At 36.7% G+C, this 21,427-nt stretch overlaps 1 protein-coding gene across 1 annotated transcript; it reads right to left on the bottom strand.

Moving 5' to 3' along the window:
• Positions 1 to 2,637: 2,637 nt before the first annotated feature.
• On the bottom strand, positions 2,638 to 14,393 carry LOC124127851 (NXPE family member 3-like). Its single transcript, XM_048403466.1, has 6 exons — positions 14,329 to 14,393; positions 10,039 to 10,149; positions 6,105 to 6,752; positions 5,804 to 5,865; positions 2,904 to 3,172; positions 2,638 to 2,661 (listed from the first exon to the last, which is right to left on the bottom strand). The coding sequence occupies exons 3-6, from the start codon at positions 6,527 to 6,529 to the stop codon at positions 2,638 to 2,640; spliced, it is 780 nt and encodes a 259-aa protein (XP_048259423.1). The 5' UTR covers positions 6,530 to 6,752; positions 10,039 to 10,149; positions 14,329 to 14,393.
• Positions 14,394 to 21,427: the final 7,034 nt, after the last annotated feature.

Here is a 21,427-nt window from a genome sequence, read left to right as displayed (position 1 = left end):
CTTACGGGGAGACGCAGGGTATCTGGTTGTAGTCAAGTTGTCCAGGGAGACACAGGGTTGTCTTTGATGCTAGGGAGGATGTACGGGGAGATACAGTTTGGTGGCAGTCAGGGGTTCAAGGGAGATACAGGGGTGTCTCTGATGCGAGTGAGGGGGTGCGGGGAAACACAGGGTGTCTGGTTCTAGTCAGGGGAAGGGGAAGACACAGAGGAATCTGATGGTAGTGAGTGGGTACGGAGAGATAGAGGGGTGTCTCCGATGCTAGACAGGATGTACTGGAGACACTGGGTGTCAGGTGCTAGCCTGGGGATACAGGGAAACACAGATTGTCTGGTGCTAGTTAGTGGGGTACGGGGAGACACAGGGTGTCTGGTGCTATTCAGAGTTTACGGGGAAAAGCAGGGTGTCTGGTGCCAGTCAGGGGTACGGGGAGATACAGAGAAATCAGGTGGTAGTCTGGGGGTACGGGGAGACGCGTGTATCTGGTGCTGGTCAGGGGGTGCAGGTAGACACGGTGTCAATCAACTGTAGTTGAACGAGAAAGAAAGATTCAATTCGAGCGAAACTTCTGGTGATAAACTACAACATGAAGATGATCATGACCTTCCACTTTAACATGGAACGGAAACGAATACAGCGAATTACATACACCAGTTCCCATTATCACCACGAAACGATTGAAATGTGTGAATCCTGGGCCCTGTTCCATAACGCAATCCTAGTGCTACGTTGATCGTAAGCCTATGATAAAGTATTGGAGTTACGGCCAACTTAGCACTGAGATCGCTCTGTGTAACGGGTTCCTGGACGGCGTGGATCATTGCTCATGTCGTTAATCAATGTATTAGCTGGATTAGCGGTTCTGGGCCGGGAGAGCGAAACCTAGCCATAATCAACTCTAAAATCTCTTCGCTTTCATGAAGCTACAGTAAGACTGGTCACGCTACAGTAAACACGGGATATTGCTGTACCGGGACTCTCAAATTACAAGAAAAACACAGAAATGCGTATACCGTAATTACAGTAGTAATTTATTAGATTCTGAAGTATAGTATAGTTGCACAAAAATACTTTACATTTAACAAATTTAATAACTCTAATACTTTAATATTTCATAGATGTACATTATAATTTCTACAAAAACAACAATAACTTATATCTTAAAATATAATGGTAAATACATAAATACATTCTATAATAAATTTGCGGTTGCACTGGCATACACGTTGTGTTCAAGTCATTCACTCCAAGTGGATCAGGTCACCAACGTGATCTGTGTACTCAACGTCGCCGATGACGTTGTTGACGAGATTGTCTTTCAGAGCCTGAACAAGTGCTGACCACCTCGCACGGTATCAACCATGGTCACTCGAACTTGTGCATTAGCCATTTTGGACATAGATAACTTACTTACTTTGGAGATTTAACGTGCGCTTTCCGACTGATGCGTATTTCGCACACGGGCCCGGTCAGGCCATTTAATGTGTTTCCGAAAGGGGCGAAAGTGGTGAAAGTGGTGTGTGCAACCCAAGAGGGGCTTTAGGGGTTGCTTATATAGAATTTGGGAATTTTGAGATTTGGAATAGGTGTCGATGGGGTTGGAGAATTAAGGGAGCTGGGTATGGTGGATGTTTGTTTGTTTATGTGATTTTGATTTGGTAGATTATTGTGTTTTTAGATGCGTTTTATTAGTTCCGTTTTGTTCCAACTGTATTATTTTTTTACGAAACGACTCTCTAGTAAATCTTCTCTCCTCTCCTCTGTTTGAACAGCACGGGCGCTAATCTAAACTACGGTAATCCGGTGTTTTTATAGCAATTACTCATTTCTCGCCTTCGTAGGACAAATACCCCAACTTGGGTTTTCGCTTTACTGATACTAGTGAAAATTGGATTTTCGCTTACCCGGCACGACACCGGATTTACTTAAGGTGTTGCTCTGATATTAATCATTTATTTGAGAAACAACAGTTACCCCTTCTAAGTACTGAATACAGATTAAATAACGATAAGACATAAAATATAATGTTTTTGTGTGATATAACATAAACCATTCGTTTAACAAAATGTTTCAAATGTATTTCGTGGATCTTTTCTAAACTATTTCCTTAAACCAAACTGATACTTTGGTGTCACATAAAAGGAATCTACAGTTATATAAACTTAATAATCAATATATTTTACAAATAACTGCAGCAATTATCCTGATATTAACATGATCAAGAATATTTTTATGAGGGTGCTGAAGACCTATATGTGAAATTTCCAAATATTTCAAGATGTAAATTGAAAGAACGTGATACAAAGACAGAACACCAGTTTATCTGAAGAAATACAACCCTCGTGTTATAATACAGTCAATTGAGTATATATCCACATGACAAAACAATTCCTTCACTTTCTAAAGCACAACAATGACATCATGTTGTGTACCATTTCCTTCACTATGGCAGTGTTTGGGTGGATATCCTGAGATGGCTTTGCCATAGTCAGGTCCCAAAAATCTAAATAGACAATTTTGTCTTGCAATGAAGCAAATTCTTCATGCCAAATATCAGTGTACAGATTACCCCAGTAAGATAACACACCACGCTTCGGTGTGAAAAATGCATGTGGCCCACGAACTGCAATAGTAACATTAGGAGCGCGTGCCAAGAGGTTCCTGACAGACGGAACAAGTCTTTGAACATGTCGCCTAAACACATCCGGATGGACAAACACGAAATGAGCATACATATATAACACTACAATGTCCTTGGTGGTGTTCGGGAGGCGGTCCACCATGATGTACTGTGCCTGGTTTACTGACTTTTTATAGTGTCGAGATCCATGATAGAACGGTAGTTCGTGAGCATGATATGAAATTGAAAAATTATGTATCAAATCTGTGTCAGTAACAGGTACATGACGATCTGTATGGGAGGGAAAGCGTAAAATTGAATGAAGAACTTCTTTAAACTGTCTACTTGTTGAATCCCCATGAAGCCACAGCGTTCTTCCTTTCAAGCACTGTCTGTAAGCATCAATGGTGTGAGGCAGTGTGTCAGTACACAGAAGCGAATGCCACTTGTTCTGGTGAAAGTAACCATTCGGGGACGTTCGTCGCCATGTCATTTCCGCTGGAAGCGCATTGCAGGAAGTTGAAGGAGCTGATAGTTTTACACCCTTAGGACCTGTGAAAAGAAATGGGTTAAGGATGAAGAAATCAATGTTGGAGACGTACATATTCATGCTTCTAGTGTTGGTAATGAAAAGGCTATATCTACCCCCAAGTGATGCGGAAATTATTATTATTATTTTTTTTAAAAACAACAACTTTTTTTATTATTCCCAGAGTTGTGGATTAATACAGTATTCCGTCAAAGACACATTTCGGATTGCATAGAACGGCACAATAAACTCTTTAAAAAATTAAAGGTTAGGAAACAAACATTGTCCCATTTCAAACCAAAACGGTTGCAACACACAATCAGAATCAAACATATCATGTATCAACAGAGAGCTATGAGTCAAATGCTGAGAAAAAAGGTGACCATTTTTTGTTAAATTTATTTTTGTCATCCTTTTTTATAGCAATCAATTTCTCGATTGAATATATGTTTTTAAATAGTTTTAAAAGTATATCTCATTTCGGTTTGGTTCCTTTAATTCCACTTACATGAATATGCCTTATCCCCAATAAAACAATATGATTGATCAAAGTATTAGAAGAAGTTAGAACCCAACCAAATAAGATATTTTGTTTATTTAATTTTGTGCAAAAGATAATTGTTAAGCCAAAGTTCGAGATCATTCCAAAATTGTTTAGTTTCATTACATTCCCAAAAAGACATGGCTGGCGTCCTCATTGAATACACTACAAAAGCTACAAACAGTGTTGTCCACAAGATTCATTGTTAGTAGTTCCTTCTTTGTGTAAATAAGTTTTACATCCTTCAGTTTGTATCTATAAACAATAAATATCGTTTTCCAATTAAAATCACAGTGAAAAATTGATTGCCATTTATCACGAAGTTTAAGATTATTTTCATTTGATATCAATTTATCATAAAAGAGTCTAGCGCCTTTTACAGGCGTCATCAGATCACTCAAGCAACTGCAACTAATTATTTTTCTAGTTTTCTTGATTGTTGTTTTCCATAATTCTGGTATATTGAAGATTACATATCTATAGAATTTAGTCTAATATTGTACCTTTTATCGGATATTTTAGTTTCAGTTCTTCAAATGACATCAGTCTGTTTTCATTGCATATATCTTTAATTGAGTAAATTCAACTATTAGCCCATTGCTTTATGTAGCATGTTGCTTGTTTGAAGTTGTGGTTAAGCCACAATGGTTGGGACAAAATTTCTTCTATATTATCAACATTAATAATGTTCTTCTCACAAAAGTTGTTCCAAGCTTTCAATACATCTTTCCAGTACGGGTTTTTAACAAAAGATTGCTTGTCAACATTAGCACCACAAGATAGTATATCTTTAATTGGGATATTACAAGGGTTACTATATGTAGTTTTTTAACAATATAATCTGAGCGAAGAGAGTTTTAGTGCGTCAATAAAGGCTCTAATGTTTATCATACGTAAATATTTTCTCGTCAAAGTGCTCCTTTTGATTTCGTCTTTTTTACTATTTCAGATAAAATTGAAAAAATAGTGTGTCAAGTGACAAGACAAAGTCCTCAGGAGGGTTAGATCTTGTCGAAAATATATCAACTAGTTTTGACAATGCTAAAGTTTTTATGAATGTAATTTTTCCTATTAGCGTTAGATTTCTTTTTCTACAATTTGCAAGCAATCTATTTATTTCTTCTAGCTTTCTTTTTGTAGTGATTACCCATGGTTCACTTAAGTTTGGATTAAGCATAATTCCTAATATTTCAAATTCCTTATTGTGCCATTCTATGTGTAAGTCTTGGCATAAACGATCATTGCTACCCGCTTTTGAGCCTATCCATATTGCTTTTGTCTTGTCTACATTAATTTGTAAGCCAGATATTTTGTAGAATTTATGCGGAAATGTATGCTTCAGGTTCGTGTTTATTTTCTTTGAAGAGAATTGTACATGTCCGGAACCTAATCATATCTTATGTTTTATGGCCTCGTAGTCATATATGGATAACATGTTACTATGTATTGTCTTTGCAGTGCGGTTCTGGGTGAGAATAGATCATCACTGAGCAATGCTTCTCAGGAACGGCTTGTTACAACTTGTGACCTTACTGATTGTGTGTCATTGTGTCCCGAACTGGTGGTACGATACTCATCCCATGTAATCACCTGTTGGCGTTATATATTGTTGTGACGTAAAATAGCATTCACTCGATCCTTTAAACTCCAGCCTGATTATAAGGACTATTTTAGCCTGGCGGCAGGGGCAACGTTGTAGCCTTGTGCATTGCATCCCTCCTGTCAACACTATGAATGGATGAGTTGCCCAGTGAGTGACACACTTGTATGCCTCCTGTCAACACTATGAATGGATGAGATGCCCAGTGAGTGACACAACTGTGTGGCTCCTGTCAACACCATGAATGAATGAGTTGCCCAGTGAGTGACACAACTGTATACCTCCTGTCACCACTGTGAATGAATGAGTTGCCCAGTGAGTGACACACTAGTATCTCTCCTGTCCACACTATGAATGAATGATTTGTCCAGTGAGTGACACAACTTGTATGCCTTCTATCAACACTATGAATTAAAGATTTGCCCAGTGGGTGACACAACTGTATGCCTCCTGTCAACACTATGAATGAATGATTTGTCCAGTGAATGATATACAAACGCAACACATGCTTACCTCCTCCAACTGACACCCTCACTGAACTCTGTAAAACATCTTGTTTTAAAGCTACCAACGGCCTGTGTTAGGAATAAAACATATTTATTTGTTAAAGTTACTCTGTCAGTCACAAAACCTAGAAGTTATAAATAAGGTAATAATTCAAAATGGCACATGTCATAGATGTCAACTTTCATATCACCGACTTCTCGGTTTTCCTCTCATATCAAGTGAACAGCATACCGTTCAAAGCGGCTTTAAACCTAACTAGCACACCAAGGTATTTAAAGAGAAATAATTAAAAATATAATATACATACCAATCCAAAATGCTTCTCTCGGTGTTATTAAGATGAAAGCTTATGTTGTCATTTGCACTAAACGAATGTGACCACGTATCACATGTTAACTGCTTGATTTTGGACTTCTTACAGTACCAACTGTAGCCATTGTTCTCATTCGTGAAATTACACCACTCGTTTGTCTTGAAGGAATTCCCTTGTCTAACTGAACACGCTGTTGCATCTGTTAGATTGTTTGCCCGGAATTCAGCTAACACTGTCCAGAGACTGCCATGCTGTTGGTATATCATATAGCTGAGAACTACCTCCTCCTTCCTCGAAGCAATGAATGCCTTAATCGTAGCGCTTCCTGACCATGCGGCTCTAAGCAGAGCAGTGTAACTTCCGTTATTGTGGTCCGACACCCGACTGGAAACGGAAGCTGCTGTCTCTGGGTTCTCCATCCAAACTCTCAAAACGTCACCTCCCGTTAACTTGCGGTTACCATACAAATCATACAGATCTACTTGCACTTGAATCTGCTCTCCTAAACTGTAGACTTTATGAGCGTGGTTGAGTGACACACGGGATTTTTTCGCATTTGCACATAATGAAATCACAGAGACATGTCCATAACTGATTACCTCCTCTGTGAGATATGTCGTTCCTCTTGTTGGAAAGTAGCCCCTAAAATATTATCAATTGCATACTATCAATACATCAATCATCTAACAGATCCAAATAATCGCCATACCAATATACATATAAGTCAAACTAGTGATTCTTGGATACAGCAGCTCTATACTTTGAGAGAGGTTTTTAATTTTTTCTATTTGTGTGTGTTTTCATCTGTTCTATTTGTGTGTGTTTTTATGTGTTCTATTTGTGTGTGTTTTCATGTGTTCTATTTGTGTGTGTTTTCATCTGTCCTATTCGTGTGTGTTTTCATGTGTTCTATCTGTGCGTGTTAGCTTTCATCAGTTCTATTTATGTGTGTTTTCTTTTGTTCTATTTGTGTGTTTTCATCTGTTCTATTTGTGTGTTTCATCTGTTCTATTTGTGTGTGTTTTCATCTGTTCTATCTGTGCGTGTAAGCTTTCATCTGTTCTATTTATGTGCGTTTTCATCTGTTCTATTTGTGTGTGTCTTCATCTGTTCTATTTGTGTGTGTGTGTGTGTGTTTCCATGTGTTCTATTTGTGTGTTTGCATGTGTTCTATTTGTGTGTTTTCATCTGTTCTATTTGTGTGTGTGTGTGTGTGTTTTCATCTGTTCTATTTGTGTGTTTGTGTGTGTTTTCATCTGTTCTAGTTGTGTGTTTGTGTGTGTTTTCATCTGTTGTACTTGTGTGTGTTTGCATCTCTTATTTGTGTGTGTGTTTTCATCTTTTCTATTTGTGTGTGTTTGCATCTCTTATTTGTGTTTGTGTTTCCATCTTTTCTATTTGTGTGTGTGTGTTCATCTGTTCTACTTGTGTGTGTTTGCATCTCTTATTTATGTGTGTGTTTTCATCTTTTCTATTTGTGTGTTTTCATCTGTTCTATTTGTGTTTGTGTTTCCATCTGTTCTATTTGTGTGTGTGTGTGTGTTCATCTGTTCTACTTGTGTGTGTTTGCATCTCTTATTTGTGTGTGTGTTTTCATCTTTTCTATTTGTGTGTGTTTGCATCTCTTATTTGTGTGTGTGTTTTCATCTTTTCTATTTGTGTGTGTTTGCATCTCTTATTTGTGTGTGTGTTTTCATCTGTCCTATTTGTGTGTGTTTGCATCTCTTATTTGTGTGTGTGTTTTCATCTGTTCTATTTGTGTGTGTCTTCATCTGTTCTATTTGTGTGTGTGTGTGTGTGTTTCCATGTGTTCTATTTGTGTGTTTGCATGTGTTCTATTTGTGTGTTTTCATCTGTTCTATTTGTGTGTGTGTGTTTTCATCTGTTCTATTTGTGTGTTTGTGTGTGTTTTCATCTGTTCTAGTTGTGTGTTTGTGTGTGTTTTCATCTGTTGTACTTGTGTGTGTTTGCATCTCTTATTTGTGTGTGTGTTTTCATCTTTTCTATTTGTATGTGTTTGCATCTCTTATTTGTGTTTGTGTTTCCATCTGTTCTATTTGTGTGTGTGTTCATCTGTTCTACTTGTGTGTGTTTGCATCTCTTATTTGTGTGTGTGTTTTCATCTGTTCTATTTTTGTTTGTGTTTCCATCTGTTCTATTTGTGTGTGTGTTTTCATCTGCTCTATTTGTGTGTGTTTGCATCTCTTATTTGAGTGTGTGTATTCATCTTTTCAATTTGTGTGTTTTCATCTGTTCTATTTGTGTTTGTGTTTCCATCTGTTCTATTTGTGTGTGTGTGTTCATCTGTTCTATTTGTGTGTGTTTGCATCTCTTATTTGAGTGTGTGTTTTCATCTTTTCAATTTGTGTGTTTTCATCTGTTCTATTTGTGTGTGTGTTCATCTGTTCTATTTGTGTGTGTGTTTTCATCTGCTCTATTTGTGTGTGTTTGCATCTCTTATTTGTGTGTGTGTTTTCATCTTTTCAATTTGTGTGTTTTCATCTGTTCTATTTTTGTTTGTGTTTCCATCTGTTCTATTTGTGTGTGTGTGTGTTCATCTGTTCTATTTGTGTGTGTTTGCATCTGTTCTATTTGTGTGTGTGTGTGTTCATCTGTTCTACTTGTGTTGTTTGCATCTCTTATTTGTGTGTGTGTTTTCATCTTTTCAATTTGTGTGTTTTCATCTGTTCTATTTTTGTTTGTGTTTCCATCTGTTCTATTTGTGTGTGTGTTTTATCTGCTCTATTTGTGTGTGTTTGCATCTCTTATTTGTGTGTGTGTTTTCATCTTTTCTATTTGTGTGTTTTCATCTGTTCTATTTGTGTTTGTGTTTCCATCTGTTCTATTTGTGTGTGTGTTTTATCTGCTCTATTTGTGTGTGTTTGCATCTCTTATTTGTGTGTGTGTTTTCATCTTTTCTATTTGTGTGTGTTCATCTGTTCTATTTGTGTGTGTGTTTTCATCTTTTCTATTTGTGTGTTTTCATCTGTTCTATTTGTGTGTGTTTTTTCATCTGTTCTAGTTGTGTGTGTTCATTTGTTCTACTTGTGTGTGTTTTCATCTGTTCTATTTGTGTGTGTTTTTTCATCTGTTCTATTTGTGTGTGTTTTCATCTGTTCTAGTTGTGTGTTTTCATCTGTCCTATTTGTGTGTGTTTTCATCTGTTCTAGTTGTGTGTTTTCATCTGTTCTATTTGTGTGGGTTTTCATCTGTTCTATTTGTGTTTGTGTTTTCATCTGTTCTATTTGTGTGTGTTTTCATCTGTTCTATTTGTGTTTGTGTTTTCATCTGTTCTATTTGTGTGTGTTTTCATGTGTTCTATCTGTGTGTGTGTTTTCATCAGTTCTACTTGTGTGTGTTTTCATCTGTTCTATTTTTGTCTGTTTTCATTTGTCGACTAAGAATCAAGAACATTGCAATATCGGTCATTTTAAACGAACATAATCTGTCTAATTGCCAGCCAACATTTGGGCATTAGCATGAGCTGAAATACAATTATTTGCCTCTTTTGGAAATGCATGACGCAATAGCTAACTGAGATGTCCTTCACGTGTTTACCATAAAATATTTTGAAATTTTTACTGAGGCCTTGAATGGTGTAACCTTGATCAAAATAATTTTGCGCAATAGTCGTTTGACGCTATCAAAGCCTGAAGCTGTTGGCATATTGCTCGACATGATGGGATAGTTGACTGTGGGGAGGTGAAGTCATTCTACTTGCCATACATTCTTGTAGGGTGTTTTTCGTCATTCTGAATCTTTATGCACAGATCTAAATATGACACATACGAGATGATGACACTGGTCTTCTTTCTTCCAATTCAGGTAGGTAAATCAGTGAGAAGGGAATTGTCTATTTGATGGTTACTGGACGATATCAGATCATCGATATATCTGACGCTTGAGTTAAACTGTTTGGCCAAATTACCTTGTTTTGACTTTGCCAATCCGAGCAGAAATTTCCGAATCATTTACATAAAGAAACGGATCAGCAAGAAGGGGAGCGTAATTGGTGTCCACGGGGATGCCTTCTTCTTGCCTGTTTTATAAGAAATATGATAGATATGATTGCATAAATTACATTGATGCCGTTCCCTCGATCATACTAGATACACAAAGATCGGGGTTGGAACTAAACCTATGTGAATTATTTTATGTCATTGTATAACTTGCTTCTAGGCATAAATGGGCATTCGTGTCATTAGAAATTTGGCATAGTTCTACATGTGTAAGTAGCACCACATGGGTGGGCTCTCGCGGTGTTGATTCTGTCAACAAGCAAACACATGCTGCATAGCATCACGAGACAATTATTTGAATTTGGATGTCAAACATAAGACCATATGAGCCACAATAGGTTAACTGAAAAACCACTTAATACTATTTTGTTATTTATGCATTACTTTTTTGAAGAAACGACAACATCCTCGGTTTGTGGCATGATTAGTATTGGTAAAGAAAATAATATTCAATAACAAGTTTTTTTTGTCCAGAATGATCCGCCAGGTCTATGGTGTATACAGTTAAAATAATCGTAAAATAATATCACGGCACTGTAGCTCACCTGAACAATTAATAAAACATGTGTTCTGTAAATGCTGACGACTAAGTCTGCCAAACAAACGTTTAATCGTTATGTTTTGAGCCAAACATGATGTCATCATAACACGAAACATGTTAAAGTTCAGTTTTATAGCCCTGTAATTTAACAGGAGAAGTTTACCTAGGCGCTCGGTTCCAAATTAAAAGAAAGAGGTATCTACTCTACAGTGGGACTACATCGCATTTCAAAACACTGTAGGTTTATCTCCTAAGTGATCCATAAACACATGCTCATGATGAATCGAACAATCTCCTTTTTATGAATGTGGACATGGGTTTATCACCTTTTTTACAATGTATATAAACAATAATACGGGGAATACGCCCAAGGTTTCTAACTGTTCCGTTCAGTTGGACGTCCGAATAAGTATACTATTCAACCTGTAAACATTAGATGTTTAGAAAAATAAGGATATAATGATTTTCAAATTGAATATATAAATGTGTATTTCATTATATATATATGACTCGTGGTCGTTGTTTATCGCACAATAAAACACTGCAGGGAGGATAAACCATGTGTGGCACAGCTCTGAGTGGTTTATTCTCCCTGCAGTGTTTTATTGTGCAATAAACAACGACCACGAGTCGTTTTTTTTCTTGTTTCTTACATGAGATATCAACATTATGTAAGGCTCTTTAGGGATGTTGATAAAATGTACAAGCTTTAAAAATATTAGGCAAATTTTAATAATAATGACTCCTTGAATAAAATCCGACCTCGGAAAAGGCGGACAAATCCATTTTATGAACAGGTGGGTTCAGTTTGGTATTTCCCGCATATTTTCACAATCCTCACGTCGGTTATCAGTATCTATGCTCCTAATATCGATTGTGATATCTCTCCCACTCTTGGATGCGATCGTTCTGCCTCTGCGTTTATCTCGTATCCCAGCTACATCTATTGGGAACTATTTACTGGACAGTTCTCTCTAAACAATAACGTCGTCCAAAACATGACGTCATCAAGTTGCGAACGCATATTCGAAATAACAGAAATGACGTCATGATAGAACAATGTTTCATCGTGAAATAAACCTCGCTTCGTTCTTTGTTCTTTGCGAAGTATCGCGTAGCTGTCTTATATATAAGGATTTAAGGAGCAAGAAGTAGCTCTGAAACATCATCACAAAGAATAAAAGAAGTTGTTATCCATAAAAAGTGTCATGTATTCATATTCTTCCAACTTCTAAACGTCTATCAAAGATCTCATAAACACATTGTACTTCCTTATGTCGATAATATTGATGCAATATTTAGTCATATTCGTGTTAACAGCTAAGAAATACCCCAGTTGGTCGTGACAGTGCCTGGAACAATATTGACACCACTGTGTACATGTTGGCTGAGTGGGATTTGCATGCTAGTGAGAATTATAGAATTAGCCGAAACCTAAATACAAATGTAGGTGCTGAAGTAATTGCATAGCTACACTGAGAAAAAAAGCCTCTTGAATTCTACTAACATAACTAGTAACAGCAGCCAGGTTAGTAAAAAAACGAATCTTGCTATCCAGCCGGGCAGATTGCACGAAGAGGATGAAGATTAGTAAATATCACTTATCAGATAATATAATTAACTACTTAAGCCACACTGTAAAATTGAGTTGAGAAGGTAAACACATACAAGAAATGTTTAGAAATGTGTTTAAATCCCGAAACGTGTTTAGATAGAACACAGCAAATGTGCATGGCATTTGCTGTGTTCTGTCTGAGCACGTTTCGGGTCCATATGAAATGAGCAATCGCCCCATACCCTAAACACCATCTAAACACAACATCCCAATAATCCAAAGATGTCTAGAATTTAAACACCTTTGAACATGTTTAGTAAAGTGCATATCATCAGGGTATAAGTCAAATATGGATATCATGTATAATATACATATATACAAAATATGCAAATCAGATTCACAGGCACTTGCATAGCACATATACATGTACAACCAGGACTTACAACTAACTTTGATAGTAATTCAATGGTATTTCTTTGCAGCATATCAGTGTTTCATTATCCTAGGCCTTGTGGTTTCTGAGAAGAAGATTACAAACGGATTTTCACAATTTTTCATATTTAAATAACTAAAGTAACTGAATGTTTTTGTACAATGCTGCTCGCTTGTTTTATATGTTTAGGTTAGTCCATTGAATCAAACGATAAAGTACGGACGGACAGAAAGACGAACAGACAGGGGAATTAAGCTCACTTGGACCGTCAGTCCTGGTAAATTAAAACCAACTGGCCGGGTAGATATTTTGCTCGGAATTACAATCAGATACATATAGTCTGGTTCAAAATTATTGTGAATTTTAATATCATATTCAAGGAAGCATACATAAAATATCAATATTGACAAGTGTTTAAAATTGCGGTATGGTCAAAGGGAAGCCACTCTTCTTCAATTTTAGAAGTTGCAAATTAGAGTTATCTCCCTTGATTATGGAGCAGACGACTTTTCCTGATATATGTCAGAAATGAATGCAGAGGAGAAAAAAAGGTTGATTCTACAGCTCCATGATGAAAGCATCACTGATGCTGCTACATTAGCAAAGAGCACAGATACTCCTCTTTCTACAGTGTATAGAGTTAAGAAGAATATTGAGAATGGTTCAGGAATTGAGCACAGAAAAGGAGCGGGGAGACCTCGAAAACTGGTGTTTGGTGATCAATGAGATTGGGTATTTTGGCTTCTAAAAACAGAAGGGCGAGTATCTCAAATATTCAACATTAAATGGTACAGTAAATGTATCCAAATCTACAGTAAGAAGAAATGTGATTGAACTTGGATGGGAAAAAAAGAAAGGAATTGCCTCTCCGCTCTTGAAACAAGAACACAAGGATAGACGTGTAGAGTGGTGTTTGGCGCATGAAAACTTTGACTGGAACAGTGTTATTTTCACAGATGAGAGCTCTGTATGGGTGTATCCTAACAATGTTAAAATGTGGACAAAATGTCATTCGGTTCCATTGTACCAGAGACCAAAGTACAGTCCGAAGCTTCATGTTTGGGGAGGGATATCTTCACTTGGAACGACGCCCATGTGCGTCTTTGGGGGTAATTTAACCAGTGAAAGGTATACAGACATTTTGGAAGCTCACCTGATCCCAAATGCAGATGTTTTTTTTATGGAAATACTTGGATTTTGCAACAGGATAATGACCCCAAACACACCGCAAGACATGCGCGGCAGTGGTTTGAGGACAGCAATGTGACCGTTTTGGACTTGCCTAGCTACAGCCCGGACTTTAATCCGATAGAAAATGTGTGGGACTCATGAAGTAGTCGGTGAACCAAAAAGGGACTGACAAAAGTTGATGACATGAAGCGCGAGGTGGTGCGATATTGGGACTCTCTCGCCCACGAGACTCTAACCTCTCTCATAGGAAGTATGCCCAATCGTATAAAACTGTGTTTAGAAGCAAATGGTGGTCTGATAAAATATTGACGTTACTGTGATGTGATTAAAGAAGGTTTGTGCTCACTTAAAATATGTTTTATTTGGGGGGGGGGGGGATTTTCATATTTATAATTGTAAAGATTTTTCAATTTTCAATAATTATGACTCATACTGTACCAATCATACATTATACATACATCACAATGTAGTATACATACCGTGAAAGGCTGAATGTATTCCAGTTCAAATGGAGATATACAGTAAATCCAGTCACAATGAAACAGACAATAGCACATATCAGGATTTTCTTCATGGCTAATCACTGGCCTTCAAATGACAGCTTCCTGGTATTGTCGCAACTCCCTTACGGCTGTTGACTCAACATGTGTTAAACAGGCTATCTAAGCTCAGGTATAAATGGTATTAGCGCGTTTGAGCGAATGTTCATAGCGTTCTAGCTGTACTAAACGCGTGTTCTCGTAATAGGTTCCCAACCTATGCCTTTGCAAATTTCTACTTGTTCATGTTGGGTTTGTCCATTCTGCCCATACAATGCAGTTATGTGAGCATAATGTTTTTATGCAAATTGTGTGCGTGACAGGTGCTTCCGATAATTAAACTTACCTGAGCTCACTGCGTGTTCTGAAAACATATCGCTGTAAGGCATCCTGCACGGGTTCGTTCACGTTCCCGCTCAAATGTACGATGGAAAAATCTGCGATTCTGTGAATTCAATGTTTGACTGCATATTTGTGACGGGCGTTCGTTTATTCATTCAAATTCCACAAGTTCATAGAGGCACATTGAGTTGTTCGCCTCCTCTTTAGTTGCTCAAACTCTCCACTGATGTTAGCCGCCTTCGTTAACTTGAGTCCGTATATAACTAATTACAAACTCTGTTCTGATTATGCTAGACCGCCTCCGTGGTCTTGTGGTAGAGCGTCCGCCCGGAGAGCGGTAGGTCCAGGGTTCGATCCCGGGCCGCGTCATACCAAAAGACGTTAAAAGATTGTACTTGTTGTTACCCTGTCTGGCGCTCGGCATTAAGGGGCTAAAACAAGGACTGGTCGGCTCGGAGTCAGTATACTGTGTCTGAGTGGGGTATTCATGTTAAACTGCGGCATGGTATCTCAGTGAGCTAGCACTATAAATCGGCATCAGTCCTGACTAGTACAAGCAGCCACACACACACATGCATGCACGTCGCTATATAAGTGCAATAATCTTGGACGCGACGTTAAACCCAATTTCACCTCACCTCTGATTATGCTAATCGAGGAAGAGCATTATACCAGATAACAAACTTACTAATCATTGTTTAGAATTAAAAGATGTCAATTAACTAAACGAACATCCTTTTTATATACTTAGGTAGAAGTATCACAATGTCAAACAATATCAAGCAATATTTTAGATTTTGAATCACCATAATATGAAATAACAGAAACATACGTATTAAATTTCACTTTGACAATTCAAGAACTAATATGTAATTGTCGTGAAATGCCATCGTCAAAGTACGAAACTATTGAACAACTTTCTTGAAGTTGGAATAGAACATCACATTTCATAATAAAATAGGTATTTAATGAAACAAAAATTTTCCTTGTAAAATTTAAATTATGGATTTTTTATTTCATTTTTGCAATCATCGTGTCATAACTCTGAAAGGGCTATTCTCTTGTTATTTCGTACTGATAAAGATGTTTGGGAGGGTTACGGGGCCCAGGGTTACTTATGAAACAAGCTGATAGTGAAAAGGACGGTGGTATATAAAAGAAATAATAATTTTGAAGTAACATTAAACACCACATAAAGAACAGTTCACATGGGCTCATAAAACAGGCAAAGTTTATTCAAAATGTTGATATTCGTTTTGCATTTGTAATATGGGAGTGAGATAACTTGATACATGATAGATTATGTAACAGAAAAGACAAATAATTTTGTTTAGAAAGGTAGAAAATAAGAAAAGGGTTTCAAATTGTTTCTTTCTTCGTAGTCGCGCATTGTTGCTGTGGATGAGGTCATTTGCTATTAACTGAAGTACCACTGAAAACTGGAAAAGCAGTTAAAGCCTGGCATCCGACAATGTATACTGACAATGGTCCCGCATCGTTTATGCCATCAACGTATTAAGTGTAAATTCATAAAGATACTCGGAAAATGTGAAAAGAAAGATGTGATGTTTGTGTTGTCAAGGGACAGATATGTGATGGTTTAAATGAAATTGTTTCTGTTTGATTGTACATTATATATTTCTTAATTTCAAAAAATGTAATATATTAATATTTGTAAAAAGCTGGTATTCATGTTATTATATTTATTTTATCGTCATTGTACAACAGTACCCTGAACTAATTGTATGTATAGATCTTCTTATTTGTAAAAAACAGCTGGTGTACACATTATATATATTATTAATTATCTTTCTGTTACAAAAGTCTGTTCAAATGTTCTATTTCATCATTATGTAAAATGATGTCAACATAAATTAAAACAAATTATTTGATAACCCTCCAAACACAGTTGTCATAGTGAAAATAGCATTAAATATTACTGTCACATACACAAACATACTGTCCGGTACTTAATCATAAGTGATATTTTCAATATCAACCACATACTGTATGAAACAAAAGAATTCATTACTAAAGTAAAAAGAAACGGAGTGTTTTAATCTAACCATATATAAAAACATTGGATATCCTTTGGATAAATATCAAATATACAAAATTGTATATTTTTGGAAATACCAAACATACACAATTGTATATTTAGGATATATTGGAATTTTCCCTTGTGGTGGAATAACACTACTAAATTATATATTTTGACATTTGCATCAGTCTAGGCTAATTCTCCTGGTTAAAGTGTTCATAGTGTTATTTGAAACGACAGGCTATGTGACTGTACACTGTAGTGTAGACCAAGATGAGATTAGGTCCATAATACGTTTCTTAATCTTAAAATACATTATACACACAAATACACGTCACAGTTTTAGATTCTCAGTGAAAGTATCTATTATGTGACGCCATTAACAACTATTTTAGGCAAAGCATATGTCCAACAAACGACATCGGAAAATAGTATACAACGGAAATATTGCCATTTTCGCATTTTAAATGTGAATATTTATTTAAATTACGTATAGCTAAGCCTACATGAGAAGTTCAATTACAAATCCATTGGGTATCTGCTCTTTGTCCAAACACCAATCATCATTCCGAAAAGACTCCAATAACTCCGTATACGTTTTCGAAACATAAAAACTCTGGACCCAGCTAACAATTTCACGTTTTGACAACGTTGTGATAACGTTGTATTTACGTTGTGGTAACGTTGTGGATGTTACGTCCATATAACGTTATTCTATGGACTCACATTTATGTTGTCACAACGTCATGGCCTAACGTTGTATGTTACGTTGTGGGAACGTTGTATTTGACGTTGTATTCTGTGTACTACCATGGACGTTGTCACAACGACGTGAAATAACTTAGTGTTACAAGGATGAAGTACGTTGTGACAACGTTATCTCATGACCATTCACCACTAAAATGTTGTAAAAACAACCCCAAAACATGTTCCGGAAATGTTTTAGAATATGCTTTAGTCACGTGAATGTGTATGATTCGAGATACCCTTTACCAATGTTTTAAAACCAGGGCGTCGAAGAGCCCAGTTAACAGTTAGATCGTGTTTTGCTAACAATGTTCAAAATGTAAAAACACCACTGATTTGTTAACTAGATAAATATGACTATAACAAAGCCAGACACCATTACCATTTAGGCTTGTACTGCAGGAAACAAAATAAGAATGGCAGACATGGTAAGGGGTTGACCATTTGATATTCTGGGGAGGGTCGGGGCCCCGAATTTTATCGAAAAAAAATATATTGTCACCGAAAATTCTTGACAAAAATAATTGTGGTTCAGACTGGTGAAAAAAAATGCCTGCCCATATATCTGCTTTTGTAGCTGTGACCGAAAACATATGTAATATCCATAGAAAAGTTCCAGGTCCTCTATAGTATACTTCAACTTTCAGTCATGCGACGTCACCATTCAACAAAGAACGCCAAGACACATTTGTGTTGACATTTTAATACTTTAAGATAATTGAACATTTACACACTTTTCGAAATTATTGAATGCCAGAATCTTCTTTCTTTGGTGTTCGCTTCCACACTTCCACTTCCCTGATATACAAACAGCTGAATAAATCTCGAGCAGGTATTTCAAAGATATCATATGACGAGAAACATTCATTAGGAGATAAGACTTTATCAATATTCAAACAATAATGTATACTGCAAGCGTCTGATTAAAACAATTTTTAACATTCATTCGGAGACATCAAGAATCAGGTTGAATACAAAACGTAGTACGAGCATAGATTTATATAAATAGATCTACATTCTTAGCATTCATTTAAAGCAAAAGGAAAACACCAATTAACATGGATATAGGCAATGGAATGTAACTGTAAACAACTGTACTTACGTTAACATAATTCACAGCCCAGGGTTTATTTGGTGTATTCTTCAATGATTCAACATTCTTCATTTTATCTTATAGAATGGTCGTGTAAGATTTTCCCCCTTGCTGCAACGAAAACATATAAAAAAAGGAAAACTAGAACTATATTCAAATAAGCATACATTTAGATCTATAGTCTATCAAAAAAGGTAACATATATTGTGTAATTGTCTAAAATTTAGGAAAAACTGTAAATCTAAAGTCCCAATGTATAACGTCCGATCGGAAATATCTCAGGCAACAGATATAAGTAACAAAATTATGAGTTCTTTCATAAAAAAACACCTAATGTAATTTGGTTTCCATATACACCAGTCTGACAAACCGCTCAGGCAAACCAGTGATTGTTATAGTGAGCCACGTCTCACAACCTCTGTCAGAGTACAATGACACACAATCATGTTAGTACAAACATGATTTATTGGGGACCTTTTCTAAACCGGAATCCAAACGGGAACAGATATATTAAACAGGCATTGTAGCTAATTACGACTCACATCTTCATCGCAGCGCTGTTTACATAGATAATATGAAATTTATTTGTTACTACGTTTATTGAACATAATACAGTTCAATATCGTTAATATAATTCTGTAGTATGGTAGCCTATATGGCAATATATGGAGATCGAAAACCGAACGAATATAGTTGCTATCAATTTCACTGTATTTTTCATTGGTGCACATTGGCGACACCTATCTCACCTTAATAATCAGAAGCGGTGACCAACTCACTGACAATATATGGTGATATTAAACTTTTGACTATCGACTACCTTATCATCACCGTAATAGTGCGCGACGAGAGACTCGTTTTACTTTTGCTCGTTTTCATTTATATAGTGGTGTCATGTCCATGGAATCCGTGACCACTTTGTTCCTACTTTTTTGATGATGGATTTGTTTAACTGACATGTTTAACTAAAACAATAGCTCCCATGACCCTCTGGAAAATGACGGCTAACTCTGCCAGAACGCAACATTCAAAGTGGCCGTCGACGCCATTTTGAATAGCATGAAATAGTATATATGTGGAAGAATATCAGCCACAGACACATATAAGGTGTCTAATTCCACTAATTTGAACATGAAAAATCCATTGGAATCGTTATTTTGTACATTAGAAGCAATTCTGACCTTGAATTCCAAGATGGCCGCCGGCTGCCATCTTGAAAAACAGAACATTTCATATGTCGAATACTAGATGGGCCACAAGAACAAATGAGGTGTCTTATCTAGCTCATTTTAACACGATAAAACTATTGGAATGATTAATTTTATCCTTGGGATCATATTTATCTGAATATTCAAAATGGTCACCAACAATGTAGGATATGAGGTATACTCAACTACAAAAGCAACGCACATGCCGGATAAGTTTAAAGGGTTCTATCTTGGAAACTATATGAGCTGGAAAGATACTTTTTGTTGGGGATTAAATCTAAAATGTTGAATTTAATAAATCTATTAGTAACGACCAAAATCATGATCATGCTAAGAGTATTAAACATTAATTTTGCGTTTCTTTAGCAGTTGGGTATAGTTATCACATGCAGTATACAGTATTTCAAGAGTAACATACAGTATACCACATGCAGTAACATACAGTGGACCGCGAGCAGTGTGCGCTGGGCAGTAGCTCACATCCCCCCCCCCCCCCCCCCCCCTCTCCCTCAAGCAAACCCCTCGTGGGGGAGTGACCAGGTCACAGGTCAGGCGTGCACTGGTCAGCTGTTTCACATGGGGGTAATGAGGGATGCGGGAGCCCGACCATACACATATTCTTGGAGTTATGGGACTGCAACTTGATGCTGTCGTCTTATAATGCCAAGCGTAAGATCATCCGAACGACCATCATGCTCTTCATTCTCCAAGTAGCATTTAGCAAACTTATGACTTGAGCTTGAAAATGCTATGTAATTTATATACACAAAGTACTAAATGTATGTAGAGTAGAGTAGAGAAGAGTCCTCTCCCTTTGGTACAGTTTCCTATGTACTTTAAATTAAAACCCTCAACATGCTCAATATAATTTAACAGAAGAAATTGTGTACCTGAATGTCCAGTGATAGTTAAAACATTAAAGTGTCCGGAAGCTGGAAACAAAATATCACTGTCAGTGAGAGAGTAAATATTGCTTAAAGCCACATCAGCAGTATTGCAGCTATTATTCGCGGCTGCACTGTCAGTTACAGAAATAATCACAGGCCAGTGATTTTCTCCATGAGGCAATATTATACATATAGCATATGCATTAAAACAAAATTCTCGCGTTCTCGCGTTCTTGAGAATAGTTGCATATAACTGTATAGGCAATTGACACAAACGCACGAGAACGCAGGTCGCGAGATCGCGACATTGGTCAATTGTCGCAATCTCCCGTTCTCGCGTTTTTGAAAGTAGTTACATATAACTGTATAGGCAATTGACACAAATGCAGGAGAATGCTAGATAGCAACAACTGGTAAGCTATTATTCTTACTAAACTTCACTCTGAAACATCTTTATCGCCAATTCTTCGGTCAAATTAAATCATATAATTATGTCTAGATAGTGCCACTAAAGTTCACAATCACAACTTTTTTCGACAGTTTAATCAGTAAAAGAGAGTATCTGTGTTGCTAGAATACGGACGACAAACAGTCACAAAATCGTTCTGTGGCTGTCTAATATACTTATTGTTTATTCTCTCAGGTAAGAAACGTTACTATCTTGTACTTTGTTAAATCTTACTATATGCTATTAACATTGGCAATACCTGAAAATAACTGA

This window comes from Haliotis rufescens, unplaced genomic scaffold (assembly GCF_023055435.1).
Source record: "Haliotis rufescens isolate VD_foot unplaced genomic scaffold, xgHalRufe1.0.p SCAF_3, whole genome shotgun sequence".
In the NCBI taxonomy this organism is placed as follows: Eukaryota; Metazoa; Mollusca; class Gastropoda; order Lepetellida; family Haliotidae; genus Haliotis; species Haliotis rufescens.
The sequence above is the reverse complement of the archived record's forward strand: the minus strand, read 5'-3'. Positions and strand labels throughout refer to the sequence as shown.